General features: G+C 39.4%; 1 protein-coding gene and 1 pseudogene across 1 annotated transcript in view; one reads left to right on the top strand and one right to left on the bottom strand.

Moving 5' to 3' along the window:
* The window catches only part of LOC110311971, a 32629-nt pseudogene extending 23413 nt beyond the window's left edge, over positions 1-9216 (bottom strand).
* Spidr (scaffold protein involved in DNA repair) overlaps positions 1-22288 on the top strand; it is a 220928-nt gene that overhangs the window by 60035 nt on the left and 138605 nt on the right. Inside the window, exons 6-7 of the mRNA XM_021185304.2 lie at positions 14987-15237; positions 19860-19960. Coding sequence (XP_021040963.1) covers positions 14987-15237; positions 19860-19960 — 352 coding nt within the window. The remainder of the gene's footprint in view (positions 1-14986; positions 15238-19859; positions 19961-22288) is intronic.

The following is a 22288-nucleotide window of genomic DNA, read 5'->3' as shown; positions in this document are numbered from 1 at the left end:
TATCCATCTTTTAGAATTCTAAGTTAATACACTAAACCAGAAAGGGGTGGTCTTCAGATATCAGTGTGCTCAGGGCACAAGCTAGGAGAAATTAGTCTTGGCAAGTACCTGCTTTTCAAAGTGCTGTTGTCAGCTCTGCTGATCAGATATTTGTTACTGTTTGGTTTTTGTTTTGTTTTTGTTTTTTCTTTTAGTGAAAGTTGAGCTGTACCTTATAATTTAATCATTACTCTAAGTTTGCTGATGGTTTTTACTAAGCCATCTTTTTTTCCAGGAGAGAAATTCTTTTTTTTTTTTTTAAATATTTTTTATTAGGTATTTTCCTCATTTACATTTCCAATGCTATCCCAAAAGTCCCCCATACCCTCCCCCCGAGAAATTCTTAAAACAAATTGATTAGTGATAGTAAGAAAAGCAATTGGAAAGGATTTTAAGAGAACATAAAATAGATAAGCCTGAGAATCCTCTAGAAGTTAAAATTACACAATATATACCAGTACTGTTAAAAGATTGTTTACTTTGAATATATCTTTAGTTGTCTGTTGTAACTTTTCAAAGAAACACTATACTCACAAGCAATTAAATTGTTTACCTTAAAGTAAGGATAGCCTAAAAATCTTGTTTTTATGTTTCCAAACTATACAGATTTTGCCCTGCATATATAGTTTTAGAGTTTCTATTTATGCCTCTTTAGGGGCTTTAGTGTTGTTAATTTGTCTTTGTGTAGTATCACATAAAGTTGTTGGGAAGGGAGGGAGGAAGGGGCCTTGAACTCCAGAAAACAAGGGAGCCCAGCTAGTATTTATTTATTTATTTATTTTTTGTTTGTTTTGGTGTTTTGAGACAGGGTTTCTCTGTGTAGCTCAGGCTGTCCTGGAATTCACTCTGTTGACCAGGCTGGCCTTGAACTCAGAAATCTGCCTGCCTCTGCCTCCCGACTGCTGGGATTAAAGGTGTGCGCCACCACGCCCGGCCCCAGTTAGCATTTTGATTCTAACTTTGGGTACTCTGTAGAGCTTTCTGTTTGCTGATATAATACCCAAATATAACCTGTGATAGTGAACATGTGCTGTTTTAAGTTGTGGCCATTTGTTATGTTGTGTTAGAAAACCAGTGCAAGGAGTATGGACTAATTTTTAATATGACAGTGCCAGTGAACAATCAGTCTTATGCCTAGGTTTTATTTTCACTCTGCTTGGGGTTATACTAAATGTATGTTGTGCTAGTGGATACTGTGTTAGTCAGTTTTCTGCTATTCCAACAGATACTTGACATAACTACTTTATAAAGAGAAAAGGTGTATTTGGATCACAGTGTTAGTAAGCTCAGCCTGTAGTCAGTCCATTGGCCCTGGTGCTTTTGCCCCAGTGGTTAAGTGGGGAGTATGTGGTAGAGCAAGTCTCCTATTTCATGATAGTCAGGAACCAGAGGCAGAGAAAAAGAAACAAAGCTCTTTTGATCCCATAGTGTTATGATTTTTCCCTGGTGTGACCTTGCCACCATTTTGAAGAGTGACTGTGGCAAACTACAGGAGACTTTGTTCAAAGCAGTTAGCCAGGTGTCTGTTGGGAGTGTGTGTCATGAGACGCCCCTGAGATTCTAATCTTTCCTTCCTCCTTCAGAGCATGTGATACTATATTGTATATGAGGTTTAAAAAAATTAATTTGAATCAAGACGTTTCAGTGGTACAGCTGTTTGTAGGTCACTCATGTGATGGCAACTGACCTCTTTTTACTCAACCATTCAGCATGCCGGACTTGACAGAATCAGTCTGTCTTCAGCTTTTTCCTGTTATGGGGGAATAAACGTACTCCTTCCAGGAGAATCATGAAGCAGAATCCTGCTGAGGGCCAACTTCTATGACCCAGAACTGCCTTTGTAACCCATTTCATCATTCTACCACAGTCTGTGTATCAAGACTTTAACAACTATGGTTTTGGAGGACACTTACCAAGTCAGACCAAATACTGAACTAAAATTTAAAATTTATTCATACTTCTGACTTAAGAGGTTGAATTTTAGTTAATATTTCTATTTATTTATTTTTATCAGATATTTTCTTTATTTACATTTCAAATGTTATGCCTTTTCCTGGTGTCCCCTCCAAAAACCCCCGATCCTCTCCCTCCTCCCCCTGCTCCCCAACCCACCCACTCCTGCTTCCTGGCCCTGGCATTACCCTATACTGGGGCATAGAACCTTCACAAGTCCAAGGGCCTCACCTCCCAATGATGACCGCCTAGACCATCCTGTGCTACATATGCAGCTAGAGCCATGAGTTCCACCATGTGTTTTTCTTTGATTGGTGGCTTGGTCCCTGGGAGCTTTTAGGGTACTGGTTAGTTTATATTGTGGCTCTTCCTATGGAACTGCAAACCCCTTCAGCTCCTTGAGTACTTTCTCTAGCTCCTTCATTGAGAACCCTGTGCTCAGTCCAATGGATGGCTGTGAGTATCCACTTCTGTATTTGTCAGGCACTTGCAGAGCCTCTCAAGAGACAGCTATATCAGGCTACTGTCAGCAAGCTCTTGTTGGCATCCACAGTAGTGCCTGCATTTGGTGGTTGTTTATGGGATGGATCCCCAAGTGGGTCAGTCTCTGGATGGTCATTCCTTCTGTCTCAGCTCTGAACTTTGTCTCTGTAATCCCTTCTGTAGGTATTTTGTTCCCCCTTCTAATAAGGATCGAAGTATCCATACTATGGTCTTCCTTCTTTTTGAGTTTCATGTTTTGCAAATTGTATCTTGAGTATTTCGAGCTTCTGGGTTAATATCCACTTATCAGGGAGTGCATACCTTGTGTGTTCTTTTGTGATTGGGTTACCTCACTCAGGATGATATCCTCCAGATCCATCCATTTGCCAGAGAATTACATGAATTCATTGTTTTTAATAGCTGAATAGTACTCAATTGTGTAAATGTACCACATTTTCTGTATCCATTCCTCTGTTGAGGGACATCTGGATTCTTTCCAGCTTCTGGCTATTATAAATAAGGCTGCTCTGAACATTGTGGAGCATGTGTCCTTATTATAGGGTAGACCATCTTCTGGGTATATGCCCAGGAGTGATATTGCTGGATCCTCCATTAGTACTATGTTCAGTTTTCTGAGGAACCACCAAACTGATTTCCAGAGTGGTTTTACCAGCTTGTAATCCCGCCAGCAATGGAGGAGTGTTCCTCTTTCTCCACATACTCGCCAGTGGTACTTGGTATCTGTCTAGAAAGTTTCCATTTCATCCAGGTATTCCAGTTTTGTTGAGTATAGGTTTTTTCGCAGGATCTGATAATATAGATTATTTTGTGGCAAGCCTAGGCCACAAACAGCACCATTCACACACACACACACAAACACACGCACACACACACATGCAAATACTCATATAGAGCAAAAAGGCCAGAGGTCAGAGAGCACCAGAGCAAAACAGTGTTCCCCCTTCTTTTTTTTTCTTTTTTTGGTTTTTCGAGACAGGGTTTCTCTGTGTAGTCGTGGCTGTCCTGGAACTCACTCTGTAGCCCAGGCTGGCCTCGAACTCAGAAATCCGCCTGCCTCTGCCTCCCGAGTGCTGGGATTAAAGGCGTGCGCCACCACGCCCGGCGTGTTCCCCCTTCTTAAAACAGGCTGTCTTGAAAGGGCCATAACATTCATAAATTCACATCAAGTGGTTTGCCTAAACAAGGCCGGCAGAACACCAAGTCAGTCAACATTCAAGCATGGAGGTGAAAGGGGCTCCTGAGTCCCTACCTCTGAGGAAACACTGAAAAGTTGATGGCTTTGGGAGAGGGAGAATAGGTATTTATAGGGGTATAGGGGTGGGGCTCCTATACTAGGTCATGATAGACTGACCATGGTTCTTGTGACTGCCCTTGAGTATATGGGCAGCATAATCAGCATAGGCAGATTATAAAAAAAAAAAAAAAAAAAAAGCAAACAAATTGGAAGAGGGTAGGAGAATGGGGGTAAATGTGGGAGGAGGTGGGGCAAGAGTAGGAAGAACAGACTCACAATGTATTGTGTAATTAGTTTTATATTAATTAAAATAAAATTTTCAGTGTCATCCTTTATAGAAACCAGCATGCATGGACTACTCTTCAAGACATATAGATATATAGATATGTCTTTGATATTTTCTCCCTCCCAAATCCCAATGGCTGTAGTCAAGAAAACAACCAATAACAAATGTTTATGAGAATGTGGGCAAAGGAACCTTCATGCAGCGACTCTGAAAATTAGTGTGGAGAATTTTTTAAAAATATTTTTTAATTTATTTTTTTAATTAGGTATTGTCTTCATTTACATTTCAAATGCTATCCCAAAAGTCCCCCAGACCTTCTCCCCCACTCCCCTACCCACCCCCTCCCACTTCTTGGCCCTGGCGTTACCCCGTACTGAGGCATATAAAGTTTGCAAGACCAAGGGGCCTCTCTTCCCAATGATGGCCAACTAGGCCATCTTCTGATACATATGCAGCTAGAGACTCGAGCTCTGGGGTACTGGTTAGTTCATATTGTTTTTCTACCTATAGGGTTGCAGACCCCTTTAACTCCTTGGGTACTTTCTCTAGCTCCTCTTAAAAAAAAAAAGAAACCCCTCAAAAAAACATATCTACAATATGACCCACACACGTTACACCTTCCCATATGGTCAAAAGACTATCTACATTCTGCTCAGCCATGTTCATTGCTTCTCTATTATAGCTAGGAAATAGAAACAACCTAAATCTCCCCAAACTGATGAGTGGATAATAAACATGTGATACATATACAGAGTGTATTGATATTCATATATATAAAAAATAGAAATAAAATTTTCATGTAAGTGCACTGAGAAAACATTTCTAAAAGATGAGCTCTGGATAAAACAGCTGCTGCCTGGGAGAGTTTCTTGTATTTTATTGTGTTCATGCATAGAGAGATCTTTTGTCTTCTTCAGATGACGTGGATGTAAGAGGACCCCGCTGTTTTCCCACAGTTCTTCATTGTGCTTTGGTTTTCTTAATAGTATGAGATGAGTACATGATTTCTTTGGTTGACTAAGGCAATGTCATTTTGATTGTCACTGAAGACATTACTTACTAAATTTTTCATTGTTCTTTATTGTATGAAATCTCTGCTAAAATTGAGAAAAAACTGTATGAAAATAAATATAAAATATATAATCTTCCACTGGGGCTAATAAATATGGCTAACATTTCCTAAGTATTTAATATTGTATTATTGTCTTTCTAGTTTGAAGATTAAGAAACAAAGCATAGGTAAATACTTTGCTTTATGGTGGTCACTTGCAGCAGGTCAAGGCTGGGACTTTATCAGAGTCAAACACCAGTTATGTGTGGGAAGAATCTCTAGACTGTTAACATATAGTGATCTTTCTTCCCTGTTCTTGTTTCTTCTCTCTACAGATTGTATTTGAAATTGTTCACAAGGTGTTGTGTGATTTTAGTTTATTTCCTCCTCTTCAATTTTCAAATTTACTGTGAACAAAACAAAATTAGAGTTGGAGGATTTTTTTTGTATTAATTACGCAATCATGATAGTGTGTGGATAGCAGGCATTCATTGTATTCTAATTTATAATTTACTTTTCATTTAACAATTGACAGCCTAAAACATAAGTTAGCTAATTACGGATTGATGCCTAGAAATTCTAAAACACTACTCATCTACTGCTAATAGTTACTGTTAAGTTCTTTGCTGAGGAAATTCATGTGGATTGTACGATTGTCTTTAAAATTATCACACTCATTGTGCAATGCTCAAGAATGCCTTTTTGTGGAATCTTTTTTTAATCATTGAAAGCAAATGAAATAGATATGAGCTTCCTAAGAGGATTAGCAGATTTGCTTTTCTTTTTTCTCTCTCTCTTTTTTTTAACTTCATCTCCAAATTATTCTTCAGAGCACATTGTCATCAGTTCTCCTGTATTGTGTATAGGTTTAAATGCAAGGCCTTCCCAGGAGCTGCTTTGTTCTGCCCCTTCCCAGCTACCTCTTGTACCTTCCAGCTTAGCTCTGGGATCAGAACAGCCACTTCTTTCCTACCTATCTTTGCTCCTGGAAGGGTCAAGTTACTAGCCCCTAGACCATAGAATACAGGATAAAAGACACACACACTGCACTGTTACCTTTAGAACTTTCTCCTAGGCACAATTGTTGGTCCTAGATACTTCCTGCCCGGGTGCCCTTATAAATTTATTATCTTCATCTCTACCTCTGCCTTAAACTTAGAGGCTTACATCAGCTAGTACCTCCCCACACACACACATCTTTGGCCCCCACCTATAGGTGAGGCTACAGGCCCTAGCTGCCCCAAGACCTTAAATGACTGCTGCTTTCTACTTGTTGCAAAGCGTGGCAGAAAAGCCCCTCCCTCTTTCCCTGCATCTCCTTTTCCTCTTAGGACCTAAAGGTCCCACCTGTGCCACCATCCAGCAATTGGCCCCCAGTCTTTATTGACAAGTCAACAAACAATTGTGGAACAAGACCTTAGGGACAGAACCACCCCTTACACTACGGGGTTTTGTATACCCATGCAATCTCTCTTTTGTCAGATCAAAACCATTTTTTTTCCTGTCTTCCCTGTCACAGCTTAAATGTTTTTATTATGCTTAAGTTGTTAGCTTGGCTCTTCTCAATTGTATGTCCTTTCCATGGACAGTCTTCTCTAACTCTTTTCTACACATTGTTCCTATTCTATGAATTCTTAAAGGTATGTCTTCTACCCAAGCCACTCTAGTAATCCAGTGGCATGGAACTGTCATATGAGGGTCAGTCTAGTTCTAAGTATTCCACACATCATAGTCAAACTCATTGTTAAGAACTAAACCTTCAGCCGGGCGTGGTGGCATATACCTTTAATCCCAGCACTCGGGAGGCAGAGGCAGGCGGATTTCTGAGTTCGAGGCCAACCTGGTCTACAGAGTGAGTTCCAGGCTCAAAAAAAAAAAAAAAAAAAAAAAAAAAAAAAACAACTACTCCTCCACACTTAAGTTCTGGAGTCTTCCTTCTGCATAAATGCAACTTCATTCACTTGATGCTCACAGTTGATGCCTGGCATCTTCTTTGACTCCATGCTTAGCTCTCATTTCTACTGTGAGTTCTCCATGTACTTGCACCATTTTGTTGGTTTTCTCTTAAGACCTTCTGTTCCCAATGTACTCAATCCTCTTGTGCCTTGCTCTGAGTATCCTTTTCAGTATGTTGGCATAAGTTCTGTGCTCTTCCATGTCACAGTCTATTATTCAAAATATTGGCTTGATGATCCTTCTACATCAACATCTGATGTTAGCTCCTGCTTAAAAAGCTGATGGTTCTCTGCTGCCTCAGAGCAAAGCTGTAGCCACTCCCCATCTTGAAAACATTCACATAGCCAAGTCTCTGCTACTCTGTGTGTTTCCCTGCCTGTCTTGTGTTCCCCCAGATCACACTGCTCTTTTTCCTTGGAATGTGCTTTCTCCCTCCTCTCAGGTGTTAAAGCTCAGCATTCTATTCAATCCTACAGAGGGAGTTGTAATTGGTTGCCAAATACAGAGGTAATTGGTTGCTTTGATTCATGTTGGTTGCTATAGTGCCCCTGACAAAGAGATGAGAATAAATTAGATATCCTGAAAGCAAAGATCAAACTTGCCTCAATGAACTTGATGCTCTAGTCAGCAGGATATGGTCTAACGATATTATCCCCTTTCCTGCCCCTGATATTTTTGGGGATTTTCTTTTCTCTCTTCTCTTAATTCTTTTTTCTCCTCTTCCTAGTTTTGGGAGGCTGAAAGGGGGGAAGAAGAGGGGTGGACAAGGATTGAAGAAAAAAGAACCCACACATAACTCCAGTGTACTTTGTATCCTCTTCACATTTGTTTTTGAGTCTGTGGCACAAGCTGTGTCCCTTTCTAGGACAGACAGTACTTTTGGTTCCAGGAAGCAGTAGGCTATGTATGTCTGGGCATGTTCTGATTGTCATTACTGATTGGACATGCACTACTCTCCTCTGATAGGTGTTGGCAGGGACTGTTACTAAACACTCCACAGTGCATATTTTCCTAACTTCAACTGGCAATAGAACTAACTGAGGTTGAGAGATCTTATTTTAGGATGAAGTGAAAACCTTCATTCTAAAGAAAAATTCTCAGCCATTCCTAGGGTGTAGGCCTAAAATTTCAGTTACTCAGAGGTTAGGCTGGAGAATTATATAGTTCATAGTACACCTGGGCTATGAACTTTTTTTTAGTAGAAACAATGTACAGAATATAGCTAAGAGGTGTAGAATCCTACGTTCAATCCCCATGGGGCTTGGTGGGGATGTCTCATAAGAAAAAACATAAAATTATTTTTTAAGCCGGGTGTGGTGGCGCATGCCTTTAATCCCAGCACTTGGGAGGCAGAGGTAGGTGGATTTCTGAGTTTGAGGCCAGCCTGGTCTACCGCATAAGTTCCAGGACAGCCGGAGCTATGCAAAGAAACTCTGTCTCAAACAAACAAACAAACAAACCAAAACAAAAAACAAAAAAATTTTTTTTAATTTATCTATATCCCAAACACTGCTCCTGCTCCTGTTCCCTCCCTCAGAGAGTCCCTCCTTACATTCCCCCTCTACCTCCCTTCTAAGAGGTGGAGCCCCCTCTGGGTATCTCCTTACCCTGGCACATCAAGTCTCTGCCAGATTAAGCACCTCTACCACTGAGTCCAGACAAGGCAGACATAGAGCCTGTGTTGCATGTCTGCTACATATATGCCAGGAGCCTCGTTCCACCCTGTGTATATTCTTTGGTTGGTGGCTCAGTCTCTGAGAGCACCCAAGGGTTCAGGTTAGTTGACTCTGTTGGTCTTCTGGTAGGGTTCACTTCCCCTTCAGGGCCTTCAATCCTTCCCCCATCTTTTCCATAGGGGTCCATGACCTTTGTCCAATATTTGCCTGTGGGTATCTGCATCTGTTTCAGTCTGCTGCAGGGTACAGCCTTTCAGCAGACATTTATGCTCAGCCACTGTCTGCAAGCATAATAGAGTATCATTAATAATGTCAGGGATTTGGTGCTCGCCCATTAGGTGGGTTTCAAGTTGTGCAAGTTCTTTCAGTTGGCCTTTCCTTCAGTCTCTGCTCCATCCCTACATTTCTTTTAGACAGGGCAAATTTTGGGTGGAAAGTTTTGTGGTTGGGTTGGTGTTCTTATACCTCCTTTGGGGGAGTTGGCTTCTTCAAGTTCTATGTCCTCACTGTTAGGCATTTTGCCTAAGGTTACTTGCATTGACTCCTGGGGGCCTCCCCCATCCCAGGTCTCTGGGACTGCCTAGAGATTTCCCCCATCCCCTACCCCTGGCAGATGTAGATTTTCATTCATTTTCCTGTTTCTGTGGCCTTCTTTCTTGACTATCCCCATACCTGATTCTCTCCCCCATCCCTCTCAATTCCCTCTGCCTCCTTTGAGTATTTTATTTCTCCTTCTGAAATTCAAGCATCCTTCCTTGGGCCTTCCTTCTGGTTTAACTTCTTTGGGTCTTTGTACTGTACTTTCTGGCTAATATCCACTTATCTGCGAGGACATACCATGCTTGACCTTTTGGGTCTGGGTTACCTCACTCTGGATGTTATTTTCTAGTTCGATACATGCCTATAAAATGCCTATAAAATTCATGATGTCCTTGGTTTTAATAGCTGAGTAGTATTCTGTTATGTAAATGAACCACATTTTCTGTATCCATTCTTTGTTTGAGGGACATCTGTGTTGTTTCCAGTTTCTGGCTATTATGAATAAAACTTCAATGAGCATAGTGGATCATGTGTCCTTGTGGTATATTGGAATATCTTTTGGGTATATGCCCAGGAGCAGGATAACTGGGTCTTCAGATAGAACCATTTCCAATTTTCTCAGGAACCGCCAGATTTATTTCTAGAGTGATTGTATAGGCTTGCACTCCTACCAGCAATGGAGGAGTGTTCCTTTTTCTACACATTCTTGCCAGCATATGCTGTCACTTGAGTCTTTGCTCTTAACCATTCCGATTGATGTAAGGTGGAATCTCAGGGTCATTGTGATTTGCATTTCCCTGATGACTAAGGATGTTAAACATTTTTTGGGTGCTTCTCAGCCATTCAAGATTCCTCTATTGAGAATTCTCTATTTAGCTCTGTACCCCATTTTAAAATTAGATTATTTGGGTTGTTGGGAGTTTAACTTCTTGGGTTCTTTATATATTTTGGATATTAGCCCTCTGTCAGATGTAGGGTTAGTAAAGATCTTTTCCCAATTTGTAAACCGCCCTTTTGTTCTATTGACAGTGTCCTTTGCCTTATAGAAGCTTTTCAGCTTCATGAGGCCCCATTTATTGTTGTTGATCTTAGGGCCTGAGTCATTTATGTTCTGTTTAGTAAATTGTCTTCTATATCATTGAGTTCAAGGCTATTTCACATTTTCTTTTATATTAGCTTTAGTATTTCAATTTTTTTGTTGAGGTCTTTGATACACTTGAACTGGAGTTTTGTGCTGGTAGATCAATTTGCATTCTTCTACATTAAGACATTCAGTTAGACCACCATCATTTGTTGAAAATGCTTCCTTTTTTTCTATTGTATGTTTTTGGCGGCTTTGTCAAAACTCAAGTGTCCCCAGGTGTGTGTGTTTATTTCAGGGTCTTCGCTTTTATTCCATTAATCAATCTGTCTGTCTCTGTACCAATACCATGTAGTTTTATCACTATTACTCTGTAGTGCAGTTTGAGGTCATGAATAGTGATTCCTCCTTAAGTTCTTTTATTGTTCAGGATTGTTTGGCTATCCTGGATTTTTTTGTTTTTCCATATGAGGTTGAGAATTGGGTTTTTTTGATGTTTGTAAAAAATTGTGTTCGAATTTTGATGGAGATTACACTAAATCTGTGGATTGATTTGGTAAGATGGCCATTTCCACTATGTTAATCCTACCAAGCTTTAGAGACCTTTTCATTTTCTGAGGACTTCTTTGATTTCATTCTTCAGGGATTTAAATTCTTGTAATCCAGGTCTTTCACTTGCTTGGGTAGAGTTACTTAAAGATATTTTATAGTATTTGTAGCTATTGTGAAGGTTTTTTTCCCCCTGATTTCTTTCCTGGCCTGTTTATCATTTGTATAAAGGAAGGCTCCTGATTTGTTTGCTGATGTTACTTAACAGCTGTAGGAGTTTTCAGGTAGAATTTTGGGGACTACTTAGGTATAATATCATATCATCGGTGCATAGTGATCCCGTGACTTCTTCCTTTCTAATTTGTATCCTCTTGATCTACCTTTTAAATAGTAATTTTATTTTATAAATTCAGCAATTTGAGTAAGACAGGGAAGAAATAGTTTAAGAAATTTTAAGCAGTTACATTTTAAGTAATTCCTATTTTTGTTAAAGATTTCTAACTGGTTTCTAAAAGTTATATTGGAGTTGTGCCAGAAAAGGCAAGTTTTCTTATTTAATCTTAGTCCCTTCTTTGCTGAATTAAAATGCTTTATACTTAAAGAGACAATATATTTAGTTTGTGACTAAAGTGAATGTTATCTCTTGATTAAAACTTCATTTAATTAAATATTGGAATGGCTATTCCAGCTTGTTTCTTGAGCCCAGTTGCTTGGAAACTCTTTTCCAGCTCTTCCCTCTGAGATAATGTCTATCTTTGTTGCTGAGGTGTGTTTTGTGTGCAACAGAATGATGGAGCTTGTTTGCTCATCCACTCTTACTCATCCACTTGGTTAGCCTGTGTTTTTTTATTAGGGAATTGAGACCATGTTGAGAGATATTAATGAACAATGACTGTTAGTTCCTGTTATTTTGATGTTGGTGGTCGTACTTTGTGTTTGTGTGTTGGATTTGTTGTGGAATTATTTGTTGCATGTGTTGGAATTTTCCTTCTAGTATCCTCTATAGGACTGGAGTAATGGAAAAATATTGTTTAATTTTTTTTATTGGAATATCATGTTTTCTCTGTCTTTCAAAGTTTTGCTGGGTATAGCCTTCCAAGCTGGCACCTGTTATTTCTTAGAGACTGTAAGACATCTATCTGTTCAGGCCCTTCTGGCTATTAAAGTCTTGGTTGAAAAGTTAGGTGTAATTATGATAGGCTTGCCTTTATATGTTACTTGACCTTTTTCCCTTGCAGCTTTTAATATTATTTCTTTGTTCTATACATTTAATATTTTGATTATTATGTGGAAGGACAATTTTCTTTTTTGGTCCATCTATTTGGTGGTCTGTATACTCCTTTTATGGTTATAGGCATCTCTTACTTTAGGTTAGGGAAATTTTCTTCTGTGATTTTATTAAAAATATTTTCTAGGCCTTTGAAATGAGAGTCTTTTCTTTGTTAAGTTTGGACTTTTTCTAGTGTTCCAAATTTCCTGAGTATTTTGTATTAGAAATGTTTAGCTTTAGCATTTTCTTTGACTATGTATCAATTTCTTCTATGGTTATCTTCTACACCTGAGATTCTCTCTTCCATCTCTTGTATTCTGTTGGTAACGCCTCTCTCTGTAGTTGCTGTTCTCTTTTCTAGGTTTTTCATCTCTAGGATTGCCTCAGTTTGTGTTTTATTTATTGCTTCTATTTCCATTTTTACGTCTTGAACAGTTTTATTAATTTCTTTCACCTGTTTGATTGTATTGCCCTGTTTTTCTTTAAAGTCTTTATTCATTTCCTCATTAAAGTCCTCTATCATCTTCATAAGATTAGATTTAAGGTCATTTTTATTGCAATTCAGGTGTGTTAGTATATTCATGGCTTGCTATAGTAGGATAGATGGGTTTTGGTGGTGCCATATTGCCTTGGTTTTCATTGTTTGTGTTCTTCCACTGGCCTTTAGCCATAGATTGTCCCTGGTGTTGGCAGGAAGGCATGTTCATCCCTGATGGGAATAGGCCTCTGGGGCTGCACACAGAGCTGGTTGTCCTTGATATAAGCAGGCCTTTAGGATTTCAGGTAGAGCTGTTTGTCCTGGTGGTAGCAGGCTTCCAGGGATGCAGGCAGAGCTGGTAGATCCTGATGACATTAGGCTGCTTGTTGACCTGGGTTGGGACAGGCCTCCAGGGATGCAAGTAGAGAGATGCAATGTTGATCCCTAATGATTACAGGCTTCTCTTTGTCCTGGGCAGCAGCAGGACTCCAGGAATGTAAGTGAAGTTGTTGCCCTGGAATCAAGTGCAGTAGGGGCAGGGTCGAGTTATCAGTTGCTGTAGTTGTCTAGCTTGACCAACAGGCAGGGGTTGGGGTGATCCTATTAAAACTTCAAAGTTAAGTCATCTTTTCGGCAGTTCCGCTTGTTTACCTTTTTGAGTTCTGTGGACTGTATTTTGGTTATTCTGTACTTTTTAAATTTTTGGCTAATATCCACTTATTAGTGAGTATATACCATGCATGTCGTTTTATGTCTGAGTTACCTCACTCAGGATGATATTTTCTAGTTCCATCCATTTGCCTGCAAAAGTCAAGATGTCCTCATTCTTAATAGCTGAGTAGTATTCCATTGTGTAAATGAACCACATTTTCTGTATCCATTCTTCTGTTGTGGGACATCTAGGTTGTTTCCAGCTTCTGGCTATCACAAATAAGGCTACTATGAACACAGTGGAACAGGTGCCCCTGTGACATGGTGGGGCATCTTTTGGGTATATTCCCAAGAGTGGTATAGCTGGGTCTTCAGGTACATTGATTTTCAATTTTCTGAGGATACCTCAGTCCCACTTGGGAAAGAGAAGAAAGCAATCATAAGTGATTGGGGAGGGAGGGAGGGACCTTGGTGGGAAAATGGACAGAGAGGGGCAGTGGAAGAGAGAGAGAGGAATCTGATCTGATATTGGGTGAGGGAAAAGGACTAAAGCCCTTAGGGCCAGCAGAAAGAATGGAAACAGGCAACCTCAGGAAATAGGAGGTTGGGGGATGAACCACAGACCTGGGAGGTGAGGGACTCTCAGGATTCAAAGGGAGAGACCTTAGATGAAATTTCCGACAGTAGGGAGAGGGAACTAATAGAGCTCACCTCCAGCAGCGAGACAGGACTTCAAGAGAGGGATGGGGTTGCTTTTCCACAGTCACAACTCTGACCCATAATTGTTTTTGCCTGAAAGAATTACAGGGATTGGAAATGGAGAGGAGCCTGAGGAAAAGAAGGTCCAGCGACAGGCCCAAAGTGGGATCCAGCTCATAGGGAGGTCCCAAGGCCTGACACTATTCCTGAGGCTATGGAGCGCTCATAAAAGGGGACCTAGCATGACTGTTCTCAGAAAGACCCAACAAGCAGCTGAAAGAGTCAGATGCAAATATTTGCACCCAACCAATGGACAGAAGCAGCTGACCCCTGTTGTTGATTTAGGGAAGGCTTAAAGAAGCTGAGGAGAAGGCGATCCTATAGGAGGACCTGCAGTCTCAATTAATCTGGTCCCCTGAGATCTCTCAAACACTGGACCACCAAATAGGCAGCATATACCAGCTGATATGAGGCCCCCAACACACATACAGTAGAAGACTTCTGGGTCTGTGTTCATTCAGAGATGATGTACCTAACCTTCAAGAGACTGGAGGCCCCAGGGAGTTTAGCCGTCAGGTGGGTTGGGGGTTGGGGACATCCATGTGCAGACAGGGGAGTGGGGAGGAGGTATGGGATGTGGGACAGTTGGAGGGTGGATGGGGGGAATAAAATATGGAATGTAAAAAAGTAAATTAATTAAAAAATTTAAAAAATCATATAAAAAAAAGAAGTCATCTTTTCCCATTGCCTATCAGAAAGTACCCACTCCTAGTCTTTCAGGTAGTGGTTTACTGTGGTGACTCGTGTGGTGGCACATACTGCTTGCCTGCTGAATGAAGATAAAAGCAGACTTGTGTTGATTTTGAGAGTCTATAAAATAATCCCCGTCTTAGAACTAGTTTTATCTATTCTTCTGTTCATCTTTGAGTATTAAAGGGCTTTTTGTCAACAATGATAGACATATTTGCATGTGGGCTTACATGAAGAATACTTAATTATATGTCTCTTAATTTTTCCAGCCAATTTCTACGGAAATTTTGGAGTATTCATCAGATAGTGAAAAAGAAGATGACCCAGAACATTCCCTGTTCATTGATTCAGAATCCCCTCACAAATACCAGGTGGATTTTAAATCTGATGTAAGACGGTGTTTGGTTAATCAGACTGACTCAGAAGCAAATTCAGCTGAGCCTACATTGACACCCCAGAAATACACGGTCAAGTTTCCGAAGACTCCAGAATATTCAGCAACAAAGAAGAAGCTTTTAAGGTTAGATCAACTTTTAAATTTCCTATTCCTCTGTTCTTCTCTTTCTTTAAAATATTAACTGAGATTTTAATTTTAAAATACTTTTTTAATTGAGAAAGAAAATTGACAATATAAAATTCTGATTTTTGATATACAAGCCCATTCAGGAGCCAGTTTACAAAATTGTTCATTCAATTGGAACATTTATGAATTTAGACATGGCTAGCTTGCATGACTGCTTTCCTTAGTAGAAATGTGTTGTTTGGCTTATCAAGTTTTATTATATATCAGTGTTGTAGGTGCTATGTTTGAAAGTAGAGACAGACGAATCACTGTTTCCTTATCAAATATAACTCATAAAATAAGCATAAGTCCTTTAGCTTATCTTTATGGCATGAGTGTGGTTAGAGAGATTGGCCAGAATAATGCTTACAAATACAAGAAAATATAAGACCCTTGTTTGAAGGATAATGTTTTAGTCAGGGTTTCTAATCCTGCACAAGCATCATGACCAAGAAGCAAGTTGGGGAGGAAAGGGTTTATTTGCCTTACACTTCCATACTACTGTTCATCACCAAAAGAAGTCAGGACTGGAACTCAAGCAGGTCAGGAAGCAGGACTTGATGCAGAAGCCATAGAGAAATGTTCTTTACTGGCTTGCTCAGCTTGCTTTCTTATAGAACCCAAGACCACCAGCCCAGAGATGGTCCCACCCACAAGGGGCCTTTCCCCCTTGATCACTAATTGAGAAAATGTCTTACAGTTGAATCTCATGGAGGCATTTCCTCAACTGAAGTTCCTTTCTCTGTGATAACCCCAGCTGTGTCAAGTTGACACAAAACTAGCCAGTACAGATAAAAACACCTTATGGCTGAGGAGAGCCATAGAGGGCAAAAATCCTTGTTACTGGTTTATCAGTGAGAGACTAGCCTTTGTTCCCAAGCGGGATATGTGAGGGAGCATTTAGAGACATGTTCCAACCTTATGTCAAATGGTATGCTTGTGTGTTATATATTGGAATAAAATAATGTCCCTTTCCCCAAAACAAAATATGAAAGTGAGAAAGAACCAGTGTCAAGCAGCACAGTGCCTTATACTACAAGTAACAGAGAGTTCCTAGAGAATGGATCACAGTAGAAAGAGGACACATGTGGAGGGCTGGGGGTGAAAGCAAGAAAGAACCTGTGCCAAGCAGCAAAGTATCTTATGCCCAGACGTAGCAGAGAGTTGCTAGGAGAATGGATCACTGTAGGAAGAAAATATGTGCAGAGAGTGTGGGTGTCTATTAATATTTCCACAGCAAACTGGGAGTAATTGACCAAAGAGTGGTTGAAACACAGGGCAGACTGAAGCCAAAACTTACAGTCTCCATGGAGAGTCTTAATTGTTATGTCTTGAAAGGACTCTAGTCTCTAGAGTAGTCGAGAGAATATTTCCAGAGACAGATAATGGGATTGGTGCTTTATGTTGAACAAATTAATATTTATTCTCATGTTTTTTAAAATAAGGCACAAGGTTATGTACTCATTCTAAATAAACCACTTCCTGGTATCCAAAAACCTTGGGCAGTGTCATGAGACCAAAGAAGAATAAAGATTAGACAGAGTTTAATTAGTGACGTAGTGGTAGAAATTTGGTTGTATACAGCTGGAAGACCAGTGGATTTCTGGGATTTCAGTCAAAGGAAGAAGGCTTATTAAATGGTCAAGACAAAGGTGACCTCATTCAGGTCATCATAGATGTGGCCTGTATGAGTCTGTTACCAGAGACATCAGACATATTCCTGATGCAGATGGGTCCACTCAAAAGCTAAACATACTACTCTTATGGTTTGTATTGCTTTGGGAAACACTGCAAGTGAAACTCCTCCAGTATTACTGCTCAGTGGCCATTGTGACTCAAGATAGTCAGTTATGCCAATCTGAATCCATCAATGCCCCAAATGAAGCTGTTGCTTCAGAAGAGAAAGATAGTTGGACATGATAATGCACACTTGCAATCACACCACAGACAGTAGAATTATAGTTCAAGACAAGCCTGGGTGACATGGTGAATTTGAAATCAGATTAGAGTGGTACATAGATCTCATCTCAAAAATTCAAGAACTAGGAATCTAAATCAATTGGAGTCTTTGTCTAACATGTTTAAAAGGCTCTGGATTCAGCTACCAGGAAGGGAGGAGGGTATGGGAAAGATATTGTGATTGAAATTAAAATTATTTTAATGCTACAGGTGATGTTACTTAATTCCAGAACATCATATTCCCAACCCTGTTGAGGATCTTTTCTATGATGAGCATGCTTTTATATGTAGAAGACACAACAGCCTTTGAAACCTCTGCCTGTTCTAGGTAGACTGATTGTCAGCCAGGAAGTATAAAGTAGTGTTAAAAGTGGGATAGTAGGAACAGCAAGTTTTGGATGGGAAGTGGTTGGTTAAGCACTTTTGGAGTTAAGCTACTAGATAATGGTAGGTTCTTAGACTTGAATTAATGGAGGCCAAGAGCCTGCCAGGCATGGAATGGGTTTAAGGGGACACAGAGGTGGCTTACCATGCCTGTTCTTTCTGTTCTCTCTACAGCTTCTTCTTTGTCTCCTTTTCTCTCTGCATTCTGCATATTACTCTTTTAAAAATTTAAGTTCCCTTATAATTTCTGTTATTCTATCTGCTGTCCCTCTCCTTCCTCTTGCTAATCTTGCTCTCTCCTCCTGCTTGGATATAATAAATGCCCTACAATGTAATCCTCTATAGGCTCTTTGTACCTAGTTTTTTCTAGGGGAGTAGATCACATGATTTCTCCAAGAATCCTTTTTTGTTGTTGTTTTGTTTTATTTAATAAAAGTTCACTAAATGTTTAAACATGAATTCAAATCATAAATTGAATAAGAAGTTTACAATAAAGAATGTTTACATTATGTATCCAATAAGACTAGACATTCATTATCTGTCATTAGCTCTACAGGTTCATGGAGAATTAAACACCATAACTAAGTTATCATTGAAATTTCATATAGATAAACCTAGTCAATATTTTGTCTTCTGTACTTGCACCAACAGTAAATTGTTAGTTTCTTTTTATGACCTTTGGTTAATTATTTTGTAACCTCTTGGAATGTGTTCTGAGTTGTAAATGCCTGCTTTCTATCTCATAAGCAATTAATTCGTGATACTTGAAGACTGGCAGGGTCCTCATTGGAGTTTTAATATCAGAGAGGACTTAATAGCAGTCCTATAATTACTAGTATTATTTTAGGAATTATAGAATCATCATTAAGAATTAAGAAATCATCTATTTGTCTATATAGCATCACCACAAGACAGTACATCTTCATTGTTCTTCAGAACAATACCTAGTGATATATATATTCAATCATAACAGGAAAAGCATATTAGTAGCAGGAATTTTTCCTCAGATGTAACCTCTTCAGACATACCTAGAGAAGCAAATCCATCATGACTTTGCAGTCCATGGTGAAACAATCTCAGGAAGATCACCTGCTAGCTTTTACCTTCTCATAGATGGCTCCTGGCAAGAGGCACCTTGTAAATTTCAGATTTTTTAAAAATAACTTACTATTTTTATTTTTTATTTTATGTGCATTGATGTTTTGCCTCCATGTAGGTCTGTGTGAGGGTCTTGGATCCTGGAGTTACAGGTGGTTGTGAGCTGTCACGGGGATGTTGGGAGTTAAACTCAGAGCCTCCAGAACAGCAGTTAGTGCTTTTAACCTATAAGCCATCTCTCCAGCACATAAATTTCAAATTTAGAATTGAGTGTGGGATGGATAGATGAGGTGGGTAGATGAAATAGAGGGAAGCCACTCAGGATACCTGTAGATTTCCCTCTCTTTCCCTGTTCCTTTCCCTTCTTCCCCTTGCCTTCTTTTCTTGCTTTGCCTTTTTCATCCTGTTTTTTCTTACTTTATTTTTTAACTTTTCTTGATTTTGTGATCTTTTACCCTATTTGTGGCTAAAACTAAATTATCTTAAGGAGTTCAAATTATATTCTTGCTGGGCAGTGGTGGCGCACGCCTTTGATCCCAGCACTCGGGAAGCAGAGGCAGTTGGATTTCTGAGTTCAAGGCCAGCCTGGTCTACAAAGTGAGTTCCAGGACAGCCAGGACTATACAGAGAAACCCTGTCTCGGGGGGGGGGGGAAGCCAAAAAACCACAAAAACACAAAAATTATATTCTTGTTTGATTATTGGGTCCACCAACTGATTGGCAAGTTCATTCTTATCTATAGATCTGAACATTGCTTTTATGTATTTGTATGTTTGGAGTCCCTATTTGCATGACAGAATGGGGCATTTTCTAACCTGAGCTAAGTGGTAACTGCAGGCAGTAAGTATATTACACACTTAGTAGTGAACAAATTAAGAGAATATAGAATGAGAACCAAACTGACTTAACTGTTAGACTGTGAGTAAAATAGCAGTGCAGCTTTTATGTGAATAAGATAATAAACCTTCTAAGAAAACTAGAAATTGGAAATGATACCCAGAAAGAGAGCATAATGCAAAAGATGTTAACATTTCCCATGTTCATCTGTTTCTGAAGAGGGGCTGTAAAGTGTAAAAGCTATAGCTGTCTTGAAGGCTTTTGTTTTATTTAAACATAGTATTTTATAATCCATTAAACAGGGGCGGACTAGCAGAAAGACTCCAAGAACTGCAGAATCGAAAGAGATCTGCCATTTCTTTGTGGAGACATCGATGTGTTTCTTACCAAATGACACCACTAGGTAAGATTTACACCTGCTTCTAAAATGATGGGTACAAAATATCAGAGCTAAAAATATCTTTTTTGTACATTAAAATACATGAAGGTGATTGTTAGTGTTTTTGTGACTCAAAAAAATTCTCCCTGATAGTTTTGTTTACGTGGGGAGGGGTACTTTTCAGTATATAATTTAAATCTCTTTTGGTGGGGCATGGGGCTGGACGACTTGGTAAAGAGCTTGCTGTGCAAGCTTGAGGATGTAAGTGCAAATTTTCAGCATGCACCTGATGTGGCATTGTGTACCTGCAATCCCAGCTCTGGGGAGGTAGAGACAGGATTCATGGCTGTCAGTCTAGCCAAATATGTGAGCTACTGGTTCAGTGAAAGGTACCAACTCACACACATGGCACGCGCGCGCGAACACACACACACAGAGAGAGAGAGAGAGAGAGAGAGAGAGAGAGAGAGAAGGATATCTTTACCAGGATAAAGTTTTTTCAGTTGTTTAAACATTTGCAAAAGCCACACATTCTTCTTCAGTTTTATTGTAAAATAGCTGGAAGAACATTTAGTATATATACCAGAAAACAAATGTTTTCAGTATAGAAAAGGCAATTTAACTTATAAGATGACCTAATATATGACTGTCTACCCAGCAATGAAAGAGGTCACCAGGCTGAGCCTGGTGGTGGTGGCGCACACCAGTAATTTCAGTACTTGGAAGTAGAAAAGCAGGTGGATCTCTGAGTTAAGACCAGTTTGGTCTACAGAGTTCTAGGACAGCCAGCACTATGTAGCAAAACTCTGTCTGGAAAAGCAAATTCAAACAACAAACCAAACGAAAACAACAGCAACAAAAACAAAACACACAAAAACCAAAAAACCTAAAAAAAAAAAAAAAAAATAGGTTACCAACCTGAACAGTTCAGCAAATGTCATACTCAGATGACTAAAACTTGTCAAAACTGAGAGTATAATACAAAAGGAGTTAACATTTTTCAGTTCAGTCCAAACTGAATCATTGTTCTCCAGTCATTCAGGGTTCATTTTGCACAGCTGATGCCCTTTGCTGTGAACACTGTGAACACCTCACCCCTCAGAAGCACTTCCTACTCAGAAGCTACTTATCATATCTTCTCCTTTCTGGAGTACTTATGGCATCAGTTTATAATCTATGCTCATAGAAAAATAAATTTAATATAATTTTCACACCTTGCCCTTTTCATGAGATGTTGATTTCATAAATTTGCATCATAAAAACTAGTGTCAAGGACCATTACTTATATGGTAGAATATTCGTTTGTTTTTCCAGAGTTGGAGAGCAGGTAGTCCTCTTTTCCTGTGTTCCATATTTAGTAAATAAGCCCAAGCACTAATCCAGAATCCCATGATGGATCAGTTGATGAGATTTGTACAATGGGACTAGCATGCTCAACATGTGTAGATGCTTGCTGTCGGCATTCCTTTTCTCCCCAAAGCCTGCGTCCTCGAGAGAGAACCAGCTCCCATCAGCTGGCTTCTGGCCTCCACATTCCTCCCATGGTACACATGTGCCCCCTTTCAAACATAAACCATATAACTGAGATGTTAGAATGGGAGAAAGAGAAAGACTTTGATATCAAAGTACTGATAGCTCTAATTGCTATAATAATGCAAAGCAACTTTTTATATATGTTATTGGTGGGTTTAAATGTATCTTAGAAATAAAAAAGTCCTTTATTACAATAGGATTCACCAGATTGGTACATGTATAGAGAGACAAAATATAATTTTCCATTAAGACATGCTGTCTCAGTGTTCTCAGGCTTACTCCTCAGAGTTTATGTTTTGAAATATAAGGTTTTCATGAGTAAAGTTAAATAGGACACCAAACATTTATGTAAAGATTCATTAGAATCGTGACATTTATAACTTTTATGGGTGGACAGAGTTTTTCCTAAACTAGATTCTCATCAAAACTTATTCTTTTTTCATAGGAATAGAAGAAGGGCTTTTGGGAAGTTAGAACATCATGTATAATAAGCTTTCTGTGATGTATTCTGTACTTAAAGTTCTTTACAATGCAATAATAAATTCACCATTCATTAGAAAAAATGGAGAACATTTTAGAGTCTGACATCCTTCTAGATTTCATGAAATCTTTAAGGCCACTAATATATACTATCATATCATCTGCAAATAGTGATATTTTGACTTCTTCCTTTTTGTTGTCAAATTGCTCTGGCTAGGACTTCAAGTACAATGTTGAATATGTATGGAGAAAGTGGGCAGCCTTGTCTAGTCCCTGATTTTAGTGGGATTGCTTCCAGCTTCTCACCATTTACTTTGATGTTGGCTACTGGTTTGCTGT

This window comes from Mus caroli, chromosome 16 (assembly GCF_900094665.2).
Source record: "Mus caroli chromosome 16, CAROLI_EIJ_v1.1, whole genome shotgun sequence".
NCBI classification, from domain to species: Eukaryota; Metazoa; Chordata; class Mammalia; order Rodentia; family Muridae; genus Mus; species Mus caroli.
This window is presented reverse-complemented; position numbering and strand designations above follow the sequence as displayed.